This window comes from Lactuca serriola, chromosome 2 (genome assembly GCF_051521515.1).
Source record: "Lactuca serriola cultivar US96UC23 chromosome 2, Lser_US96UC23_V15, whole genome shotgun sequence".
Taxonomy (NCBI): Eukaryota; Viridiplantae; Streptophyta; class Magnoliopsida; order Asterales; family Asteraceae; genus Lactuca; species Lactuca serriola.
Window position 1 is genome coordinate 137,401,940 of NC_136409.1, and position 12,366 is coordinate 137,414,305.

Here is a 12,366-nt window from a genome sequence, read left to right on the forward strand (position 1 = left end):
GAGTGGATTGGAGCTTGGAGAAGTAATTATTGGAGGAATTTGGGAGATTGAAGGCTTGGAGCAAGGGGCTTTGCTTGGATTCGAATTTCTTTGTAGTTGAGGCGTCCATTGAAGGTAATATCTCGTTCTTGGTCTGATTGTATGTTGTTTCTTCATTTTGGGGTTTGTGGGATCTTGCCTATGGATGCAATTGGAAGTCTAGAGGTTAGATATGAGGTTGCTACCTCAGATCTGGAGTAGAGAAGAATCAGAGAGCATGAAAGTTCCTGTGTTTGGGTGCTTAGTGAAGCCATCATGTCCCAAACCCTAGCTATAAAGTGGATAAGGCCTAGATCTCTTTGGATTCACGTAAAGTTTGCCACTTTACGTGATGGATGAGTTGTAGGAGGCTAGATTTATGTTTTGGATCAAGTGCATGGTCTGGAATGCTTCTGTATGGATTCAGATCGGTGGTACTCGGCGAGTCACATGGGTGAACTCGACGAGTTGTTTGAAGATGAGCTGGGACTCGACGAGTTGGAAGAACAACTCGGCGAGTCAGATGAAGATGGCCTTGGACTCGGCGAGTTGTATGAACAACTCGGCGAGTAGGTTGTAGATAGCCATAGACTCGGCGAGTCTGTTCTTGGACTCGGCGAGTCTTGTCGAAGAGTTCCGATATTCTCTGGTTGAGTCGAGAATCGGTGAGTCAAGGGATGACTCGGTGAGTTGTGTGCGAGAGGACTCAAAAGTTGTGGGACTCGGTGAGTCTCGGGGTGACTCGGCGAGTTACGTCGCGGATTGAGTGAAGTTCTGAGAATGGGAACTCGGCGAGTCATCGGGTTGACTCGGTGAGTAGGGTCAGGCAGGGGTTGACTTTGACCTTGTCTTTGACCAAGGGTTGACCAGTGGTTTCCAGGGGTATTTTGGTAATTATTGATTATTGTTTGAGTTCAGTGCATTGGTGGATGTCCAAAGGAGAAGATCGTATCAGTGATCGGAGCAGCTTGGGTTATCTGTTCTGTCGGCAGTTTCGAGGTGAGTTATCCTCACTATATCGATAGGGTTTATGGCACCAAGGCCAACCTTTTTATCGGATGGAAATCCGGGTAGTTTTCAGTTGTTATGATATGGGCCGGAAGGCATTATGTTATAGGCCGGAAGGCGTTATATGTTGTGGGCCGGAAGACAATACATGTTGTGGGCCGGAAGGCATTACTATGTGGACCGGAAGGTCATGGCCTGGAAAGTCGTATGTGTGCAATTAGTATGTTGACTGATTCGTAGGGTGATGATTATGCTAGTGACCGGTTAGGTCGGTATCTTGGTTTGGGTAATGATATGTTATGTGATCTGCTAATCGATTACTGACTGTGAACTGTTATATGATTATATGTTATGTGTATGGCTGCTTGGTCGGAGGTGTGACCTGGTATGCATGGTCGTTCTATGATCTGTTATGTTATGTATGCATTTTATGCTATGGGCCGGAAGGCGATATGTTATGGGCCGAAAGGCGATGTGTTATGGGCCGGAAGGCAATATGAATTGGACCGGAAAGTCGTGGCCTGGAAGGGCGTATATGTGGTTGGTATTTTGGGGGTATCTCACTAAGCTTTCGGACTTACAGTTGTGGTTTTATGTTTTCAGGTTCTCAGGAGTCTGTGGCAAGGCAAAGGCGTGATCGTACCGTTCCTCGCGTTGGTGTTTTATGATATGAACCTGGGAAAATACTCTGTTAAATAATGTATTGAAAACCTTTTTGTAACAACGTTATTAAAATGGGTGGTTTTGAAAAGTTTTAATTGTTTTGAAATTTCGGTTGTTACATTTGGATCTGATGACAGATTCAAGGAGATGTAGGCCATGAGTATAATAATATGTTGTAAGGCATGTAATAACTATGTTTATGCTTATGTTTTTTATATCAGTTACGAGATCCCATGTTTTTAATAATCAATAAAAAACGTTTTTTTCGAAAATACTTTTTATGGGACAAAATTCCGCATTTATAAAGAATACCCTGTTTTAAAATAAGCATAAAGAAAAATGTATTTTCGGGCCGTGAAAATGAGGATGTCACACCATGCTTAATAATGATGTTTCTGTTAGTTTATTATATTGTTGCTAACCGCCTCATGTAGATCGAAACATTATTTCATTTTATGCTTTGTTCAATGATGGATTTCATTTTTATTTTGATAATAACAATGGTGATATTTTAGTTTATAAAAATGATTGTTTTATTTTCAAAGATAGTCCTTGCAATGACATATATAAAAGTGTTGTTTGTGTTGGCAAATATAATAATATAATATTAAATGTTGATTCCTCTAAATGAGTATTGGATAAATCATGTTTGCGGCATTATCGTCTTGTCCTTATAAACAAGAAACATATTTCCAAACTCTAATATGATAGGATATTAGAATCATTTGACTTAGAGTCAGATGATGTATGCGGTTCTTGCTTACTTGGCAAAATATGCATCATTCACATGTAGCGGTGAAAGAGGCAGGGATTTCTATGTAACACTTGGATCCTGGTATGTTTCATTAATGCCCTTCATTGTTGAAATGTTGCACATTTAGTCCTTGGGTAGTACGCGGGGCGTACCACATGGTACGCTTAGCGTACTGATGAGTGGCTTGGTCGGGACTTCGGACACGTACGCGGGGCGTACGTATATGTATACAGGGCGTACGCATATGTACACGGGGCGTACGTACTATTTAGTGAAACCCTAATTTATGGGGTTGGACGCTGTATAATCACACTTATGGCTCATGTTACCCTCATTTTCTCAGCATCCACTGACCTTATAGCCTCATTTCGAAACCCTAGACCTTCCATTGTGTTTTTGAGCTCATTGTATGCTTCTTGGTGTGTTTTGGTTCATTATCAAGAAGAAGGAGTTTGGTGCAAGGTTGTTGATCAAGGAAGAGCTTGTGGATCTTGATTCTTTACTCAATTTCCAGCTTGTTTGAGGTAAAAAGCTATGATCTTGTTTATTAAAAACTAAGATCTAGTTTATATGAGTTTTGGACCCTTTTGGCACCATGAATGAGATCTAGTGGTTTGGCACCACTCCAGGAGCTATGAATTGCCACTCTTGATGTTTTTGACGTTTAAAGTCCATAAAGTTGGTACCTTTAGGGTTTAGAATCACCCATGCATGATATTATGTCCATTTAGTGATAGTAAAGTGCTATATCTTGAAGTTGGATCATTTTGGGGCATGCAAAGTCACCAAGTCAGTGACTTTATGGTTCTAGATGCTTACTAGGGATTAGATATGTGGTTTGGACTTCTGGTCAAAATTACTTCTTTAGCTTTTGAATTGTATCCAACTATCTTCTTACATGTGATTTATGTTGCTGCGAAAGTGGTTGAAGACTTTTAGAATGATATTGATTTTCAATGGCGGTGGAAGAGCTTTAATTCAATCAAACTTTGGCTATAAACTGAAAATATATAATGAAGGGCAAAACAATCATTTGAGCAAATTTAACAGAGTAGATTAATTAACATATATTAGTTTTAGGGACCAAATCCACAACTTAAACATCAAAAAAGAACCATTTTTACAGATAAACCATTTTTTGGAACTTATCTAAAAAAATTTGAAAACCATAAGGACTATTTCTATAATTTTGTGATTTTGTCTATTTTCTATTAACTTATTACCAAAAAATGTTGCCATGTTCTACCCTACAAGACGGAGAATAGTGTTGTCATATTGTCGAAATAATGGCAGCTTTTACACATGATAAAATAGGTAACCATTTTACATTAATATTATATCAAACAACTGTTAGTTTTGTAGTCATTTGGTTCACTGTACTTCTTATATAATATAAACTATTAAACTTGTGATTTCAATGTTAAATATGAAATAGGTCATTTAAATAGTTAAAAATAATGTCCCGATATATCAAATTAATTAAAAAAATCCCACTACATATGTTGAATACTAATAAAAATACATATTATTTTCATTTCAAAAACCTCTTTATAGGGATCCCATGGATTTAGAAATGGCTGTGAAAGAGCGCTAAATTTTAAAGGGGTTTTGTAAAATTTTTTAAAAAATAGGTAATACTTCGTGTATAATTTTTTTTTTCCGTATACAACAATTTATGTTTTATATAGTTTTACAATACAACATTTTAAAACATATATTATTGTGTATAAAAAAAATTATTATATACAAATCGGTTCCTATAGAAATAGACCCTTGTCGTGTGCCCCTACTTGGATGGTTAAGACCTTGTTAAAATATTACTGGCAAGATATACATTTATCTTAATAATAAGATAAATATCATTTTATGGGTTTAACATGTTAAATTATGCTTTGTAGATTAAAAAAAAACATAAACAAACTTTTAGTTATTACTTTATTATTGGCATACATAAATAAAAGTAGGTGTGCATTATTTAATATTTCTTATTAAAAACCATTAATTAAGTAAACGAGCAGAAAAAAAATACAATAATATAAATGAGCGAATTCGATTGTAATTTTTGTACTTATCAAATTTATATATAAGAATAAATTAAACAAATGGTCCATATAGTTTAAGGTAATTTGCGTGTTTTGTTTTTAACTTATTTTTTTAATTTGGAAGATTCTTATTGTTTTTTTTATTACATGTTTGGTCCCTATCTTACCTAAACAACTATTTTGCCATTGATTTTTCAATTTATTTAAATAAACACACCCCAACCCCACACCCTTAACTTGCCTTACCCATCTCACCATTTTTCTCTATTTAAATCATAGTTTTTTAGGTAAAAAAGGGACCAAGCGAGTAATAAAAACAAACAATAGAGACTTTTCAAGTTAAAAAAATAAGTTAGAAACCAAACGCGCAAATTAACCCAAACCATAGGGACCATTCCTGTAATTTACTCTATATATAAATATATAAATATAAATAAATGAATATATAATGATAACATAACAGTGCCTCCTCCGTCTTACCGTGCACCCCTGCTCAAGCCACACAGGTCACAACTCCCTCTCTCTCTCTCTCTCTCTCTCTCTCTCTCTCTCTCTCTCTCTCTCCACATACAACGATATCAATATATACGCACACAACTAAATCTCATCGAAATTCCCTGCGTCCATTTGCTTCTTTCTCGCTCTCTAATAAATTCTTAGAGATCCTTCCAACAAATCATTTCTTCAGGTACACATCAATAATCTCGAATAATTCAGATTGAAATCTCACATCAATTAAACGATTTAATCTAACCAAATTTAATATTTCCTTTCTTCTATCAATTTTTCTGGATCAGATTGTTTTTAATTCTGTGAAGAAGTTTTGTATTTAATCGGAGACTGGATTCGGTAAATGGAGAATTTGAGGAAGGAATGTGCGTGAGGTTAAGGAAAACGATGCCGGAATTAGCGTGTGATTGCCAATTTAGTGGCGGCGATGGCGATACGACGACGTCTTACTCGTTGTCGTCAAATGGATCAGTTTCGTCGAGTGGATTCTGGTCTAAGCATCGGAATGATGTTAGTTGCAATCAACTCCAGAAGGTTCTTAATTTTGATTTAATTTTGTTATTTTAGGTGTAAATTTATTTGTTCATCTATGTATCATTTTAATAAATTATTTGGCATTTCCTTAGAACAACTTAGAGCTTAATTTTGGACCTTATTAATATTGTCACTTGGTTATTATGATTTCTGTGTTTACTTAGATTCATAGTCTTGACTCTTGAGAATGCTTCTCATGTTTAATTAGATAGTTTCAACATGTAACTAGTGTAAACAACTTTTATGTCAAGGAAGGGCATTGATAATGTGTATGGGTATGCTAGTGGTGGAGGCAGTTAAAATGGCTGTTGTGACAAGTGCTGCTAAACATCAAAACTGCAAAATATGTCAGACTTGACATGATTTTGTTCTGTTTGATAAAGCAAGCTTGAGGCTCAACATTTTCTTTGATCAAAAGTATCTTGACATAGTTCAAGATTACATACATGATAAATTTAAACAACTCAGTCATAGTTATAACTTATAATGCAGTATATTACCTGTAATAAAGTTCATTATTTTGGGGTGATCTAATATCAATCAAGTACAAAAAACTTCCTTTATGCTGAGAAGTATAATTAGTTGGAACTTGTTAGTGATCAGATTTCTCATTTCTGTATCTATTGTAGTTTTGGAATGGGTTGTCACCACAAGCTAGGCAAAAGCTTCTGAGAGTTGATAAGCAGACTCTTTTCGAACAAGCTAGAAAAAACATGTATTGCTCCAGATGCAATGGGCTACTGCTGGAAGGTTTTTTACAAATTGTCATGTATGGGAAGTCTTCACAGCAGGATGCAATAGTTAATGGATGCAGAACCTCAAACAATAGAAACAATGAAGATGATTGTGATGATGACATTCAAGATCCAGCTGTCCACCCTTGGGGAGGCTTAACTACAACTCGTGATGGGACACTTACCCTCTTGGATTGCTATTTATATTCAAAATCTCTCAAGGGGCTACAAAATGTACACCATTCTACAATTATTTAATTGTTAACGTTACTTCTTTTTTAATCTCTTGTATTGTATCTCACATTTTTACTCAATCAGGTGTTTGGTAGTGCAAGAGCAAGGGAAAGGGAGCGTGAATTACTCTATCCTGATGCATGTGGTGGTGGAGGTCGAGGGTGGATCAGCCAAGGAATGGTGGGGTATGGGAGAGGTCATGGGACCCGCGAAACATGTGCCTTACATACTGCTAGACTTTCTGTTGACACTTTGGTTGACTTTTGGTCTGCATTGGGAGAAGAGACAGGACATTCTCTTCTAAAGATGAAGGAGGAAGATTTTATGGAACGCCTAATGTACAGGTATGTTCCTATTCCTACTAACATCTCTTGGCAATTGAAGTACACTAGTGGATTAAGTATTTGCTAATGAAACAAACTAAAAGTTTACAAGATGGCTGTTTAATGTCAAGAAGTGGAATATTTACAATTAGGTTAGGATTATTATTCTGCTAGGTTTAAGTCCATTCATCTTTATAGGCCTAGAAGCGCATCAGCTGTATTATATATTCAGGGTTTTCTTTTAGTAATGTAGGGTACCCTAGCTAAGGGTTTGATAACCAAAGCCCTAAAAACTGCTAGGAATTAGAAAAACAATAAAGTGAACTAGGTTTCTAAGGCTTCACATCAATAGACATACTAAGATTTGTGGGGATTCACAACAAAGATAAAGGCTTCACGCCTAAGGTAGTGTTTGGTATGAGAAAATCAGAGAAGGAATGGAATGGTTGCAATGAAAAATAGTTGTTTGTTTTGCGTGATGGAATGGAATGAACCTTTTCTGCTGATTCCTTTCATTTTGTTAATCTTCATTCCTTAGGCAGGAATGTATTTTTCATTCCATTGTGGAATCGAATGAAAAGTTGTAATATAACCCATTTCTGTCATAAAAATTCTAATGACACGATTGTTTTTGAGAATTTCATACTCTTAATTAAAGTATAATTCTATTTTCTAAAAATAACTAGTATAATATGAGCTCTTGTTATGTTTTATTTCTTAGTTTTGTATATGATAAATCCTGTAACTATAATAAAATAACATATAAAACAGTGTTTTAACTATACCTTGTATTTATCTATATAATAAATCTTATAACATATAGAATAGTATTCTAACTATACCTTATATTTACATATTACAATTCATTACATTCCTAAAAGCCAACCAAACATGATCATGGAATGTAATGACTCATTTCATTACCTTTGTCATTCCAGTCTTTTGTCATTCCATTCCATCCAAACAAATAGACCCTAACAGTTCCTTCCATCAACTCTTTTAGTATTTTTTTTTTACTCCCAATTACCCCTAATCTTATGTTACAGGTTTGATAGCAAGAGATTCTGTAGAGATTGCAGAAAGAACGTTATTCGTGAATTCAAAGAGCTAAAAGAATTAAAACGAATGAGAAAAGAACCTCATTGCACTTCCTTTTTTTGTGTGGCTGATACAAGTTTCCAATACGAGGTCTGTTTGTTTTCCCACAAATCACCAAATCTTTTAAAACTTTTTTAGTAAAATGATTAAAATCCAAATTTTGTAACTAAATTGGACAATGCAGGTAACAAGAGACACAATCCGAGCTGATTGGCATCAAACTTATGCTGACTCAGCAGGAACGTATCATCACTACGAATGGGCTGTTGGAACTGCAGAAGGAAAATCGGATATACTAGAGTTTGAAAATGTTGGTTTGAATGTAAGGGTTCAAGTCAATGGTCTTGACCTTGAAGGTTTACATGCATGCTATATCACTTTAAGGGCATGGAAAAAAGATGGAAGATACAGTGAGCTTTCGGTCAAAGCTCATGCTTTGAAAGGTCAACAATGTGTGCATTGTAGACTTGTTGTTGGAGATGGTTTTGTTACAATTACAAGAGGTGAAAGCATTAGGAGGTTCTTTGAGCATGCAGAAGAGGCCGAGGAAGAAGAGGTATGAAATATTGAAATCCCATTAAACCCCAAATATATTATAATAAAATTTATATTTTTTTTCACTATTAAACAAACAATAAGTTAAAAGAAAGTTATGCCACATTGCTTCAAGAATAATACAACCCATTCCATCAAACAAAACAAACAACTTTTTTTCTCTCATTCCAATGGAATGGACAATTCCATTCTTTTTCTTGATTCCATCATACAATGATTTCAGGATGATGATTCCATGGACAACGATGGAATTGAGATGGATGGAGAATGTTCCCGACCTCAAAAACACGCGAAAAGCCCCGAACTTGCACGGGAATTTCTATTGGATGCTGCAACTGTTATTTTCAAGGAACAAGTTGAAAAGGCTTTTAGAGAAGGCACTGCACGTCAAAATGCACATAGCATTTTTGTATCTCTTGCACTAAAATTGTTGGAAGAACGTGTTCTTGTCGCATGCAAAGACATCATCACCTTGGAAAAACAGGTAAAACCTTTACCTCCCACCATTTCTCTTATTTGGTTCGATGGAATGGAATCACAAAGAGCCATTACATTCCGTGATCATGTTTAGTTTGACTGTAGGAATGAAATGAATTAAATCATCAAGTTCTTAGAAAAGATTTGTGTCATTAAAAAATTATAATAAAAATGTGTCAAATTAACAAAATGAAAGGAATCTCAGACTCCTTTCAAGAATGTTCTATTCCATTCCAAATACATCTTTTTAGGAAGCACAATTCATGTATGGTGGATTTTACAACTCTTGTTTGTGTAGTTTAAACTCCTTGAAGAAGAAGAGAAGGAAAAGAGAGATGAAGAAGAAAGAAAGGAGCGAAGAAGAGCAAAAGAAAAGGAAAAGAAACTTCGTAGGAAAGAGAGACTCCGGAATAAGGAATTAGAAAAGGAAAGAGAGAATTGTCAACGGAATCAAGTAATCCCTGTTTCCATTCCCCATGAGGAAGAAGAGGAGCCAACACATGCCAATGACACCGTAAATTTGCAATGCAAATCAGAACAAGATTCTGTGCTATCAGAAGGTTACATTCCGGAGGAGCAGAATTCAATTTCAAACCATGATCGGAATCCTGATTCCGACATTCTACATCCTCGGAGGAAATCAAAATTCTGGGATCAATCCTTACAGTGGTCTGACAGAGGACGATATCCAGTGGTATCTGAAAATAACAGACTGTTAAGAAACAACAGTCCCCGGGTCACCATAAGGTCTAATGGATCAAGGTTACATTGTTCTCATAACAAGTCAAATGACAGATATGCCCCTCATGGTTGTAATTGTTACCAAACCGATTACAGACCTAAATCGGAATATGTTCATGATAAAACCAACAGAGATTCACAATGTGTGAAGAAAACATGGGAACCTATGGAAACACAGAAAAGATACACTTACACCCCTCCTACTTTCAAAACTGACCCTGTGAACCCTGATTTATCAAACGAAAATACGCTAAACACCGAGGACAACGATTTGAAGGAATCAAAAAATACAGAAGTTGATACAACAATTAGCAATTCCAATTCCGATAGTTCATCCTGTCTAAGCGAAGGAGATGGGAATACTTCGGTTTCATCTACCACCCAAAATTTAGAATCCTCGTCTACATCGGATTCAGAAGATGTAATTGTAGTCAAAGAAACCCCACTAAACACAAAGGAATTACCAAATGAAAATAACAACGGAATTACAGATTCCATTCCGGTTAGTCAACCTCCATTACAACCTCAAGGAATCCACTTTCCGGTGTTTCAACCTCCTTCCGTGGGTTATTACCATCAAAGTCCGGTGCCTTGGGTGACATCTGCCGCCAATGGATTGATGCCAATGCCATTCCCACCGCCACATCCAAACCACTACCTATTCCCGAGTCCAATCGGGTACAATTGGAATGGGAATTCGCAATTCCTTCCTTATAGTCCTTTGGCTCCACCGTTAGTTAACCACAGTCAACATCCAATGTACCAATCGGTCCCACATGTCAACAAGGTGATTGAAATTGAAACAGCATCTCCTCCCATCAAAGGAGGGCAAAATGGGAATTGTGAGAAAACAATGAAGGGTAATACGGAGTTTTCGCTATTCCATTTTGGTGGGCCGGTGGATGTTTCGAACGGGTCGGTTGAGATTGATTCCGGTGTTGGTTTGAAGGGATTGGGAGATGGTTATGCTTGTGGAAAGGATGTTGTTGAAGTTGAAGAGTATAATTTATTTGCAGCGAGTAATGGAATACGGTTTTCGTTCTAATTTGATGTTGGAATGGAATCGTGTAACAAAACCACAAGAACAACTATGGAGTCGGAATCGGAATTGGAATCGTGTAATTTGATTGGTTGTATTTTCGTTTGATTTTTTTATTTGATGTAAAGGTATAGAGAGAGATTTGCCTGTATGAGGTTTGTTCTTTTCCTATAGCAATGGAGCATTTGCTTAAAATTGATTGTGCATTTCCTTTTTTACAGTTTGTTATTTTAAATTTTAATGTTTGTTACTTTAATCTCTGTTTTTAAGCGGGTGTTATATGAAACTTTTTTTTTTCATTCATATTTTATGTGCTAATTAACTTATATATAGTACGAAAATTCAGTTTACAAAAAGTTTTATTAGTTTTTTATTAAAAAATTCAAAGTCTAACCGATTAAATAATAGAAATATATTCTTCCGTTGTACTGAATTTTTTTTTTGATTTTTATGGAATTTGATCGAACACAAAAATGTTTATTTAACAATAGGAGAAAAGCTATTTTGTGTTTGTGCATTCAAACACTCATATTAATTTATTAGCATTAATTTATTAACGATAATAACCTATAAAACTGTAATAAACTAATAATAAATATATTGAAACTACCATCCCCAGCTAAGTGGGATTAGCTGGGATGACAAACTGACAACTGATTATCTTTTTGGCTATCTTTTTATGCAGTTAACCTTTAAGACAAAAAACAATAAAATAAATCTGCAAATAAAAAACAAGTAGCACCAAATGATGATTATGAAATAATAAATAATTTGAACTTTTAAAATTTGCTTAAAAATACCTTAGCAACTTTTCATTAGCTGTCCTAAATTAGTTGGAGTGATTTTCACAATAAAAATTGTTTTTCTATGACACATTGACACTCATTGTGGTAAAGAATCAAAACAAATTCTAAACCTTATATTCCAATTTCCAATTGTTAATGATAATGTCGAAATATTATATGTTGGTAATTTTCTAATCATTTTCTTTGACGTTTCTTTGAATTTACATTTAACAGATAAGATAGTTACACCGTAAAAAAAATAATAAAAAAAAAAAAATAAAGAAGGCGAAATAGGTAGAATTCTGTTCGAACTTGCCTAAAGTTTCTTTAAAGTTCATGCAATTACTTAAACTATTTAATTTAAAGAATATATAGTATTAACTTTGATAACATACACTTTGCAATCATATCATGTTAACTCTATCATGTCATGTATAAAAAAAACTACTTATATAGTTATATAGTGACATCTTAAAATTTAGGTCTAAAACTATAGACTATCTAGTCACTGCGAACCTTTTTTGTAATTTGACATATTGAGTTTTAGTGCATCTTTTAGAAAATAAATAGTTTCATTACAATTAAAATAAGATATGAAATATTATCTTACTTCCATTGATGAAAAATCTCAAACGAATCATAAAACATAAATTGTAACCCTAGTAATACGTCTGAAAAACTGAAAATTCATATTAAACGGTTATAAGTGAAACAATCACTCTAGTCTCGCAGTACATATTCACATGAGTCCGGAAATTTAAAGAATGTTCAATACGAAGTTTGTATGCAAAAGATACGACTGTTTTAAGAAATTAAACAACCAGGTAATGGGTAAACGCTTGTTAATTTGT

At 34.9% G+C, this 12,366-nt stretch overlaps 1 protein-coding gene across 1 annotated transcript; it reads left to right on the top strand.

The window, feature by feature from the left end:
- The first annotated feature begins 4,956 nt into the window (after nucleotides 1–4,956).
- LOC145086844 (uncharacterized) lies at nucleotides 4,957–10,986 on the top strand. Its single transcript, XM_079024680.1, has 8 exons — nucleotides 4,957–5,173; nucleotides 5,283–5,529; nucleotides 6,159–6,497; nucleotides 6,582–6,841; nucleotides 7,867–8,008; nucleotides 8,103–8,474; nucleotides 8,697–8,957; nucleotides 9,249–10,986. Exons 2-8 carry the CDS (start codon nucleotides 5,359–5,361, stop codon nucleotides 10,734–10,736), a joined length of 3,033 nt encoding a protein of 1,010 aa, XP_078880806.1. The 5' UTR covers nucleotides 4,957–5,173; nucleotides 5,283–5,358; the 3' UTR covers nucleotides 10,737–10,986.
- Nucleotides 10,987–12,366: the final 1,380 nt, after the last annotated feature.

Bases quoted from the DNA above. Each gene is read 5' to 3' on its own strand.
- LOC145086844 (XM_079024680.1), top strand. From the start codon at position 5,359: ATGTGCGTGAGGTTAAGGAAAACGATGCCGGAATTAGCGTGTGATTGC. The intron at 6,498-6,581 runs GTACACCATTCT...TTACTCAATCAG, and splicing joins CTCTCAAGGGGCTACAAAAT to GTGTTTGGTAGTGCAAGAGC. The intron at 6,842-7,866 runs GTATGTTCCTAT...CTTATGTTACAG, and splicing joins ATGGAACGCCTAATGTACAG to GTTTGATAGCAAGAGATTCT.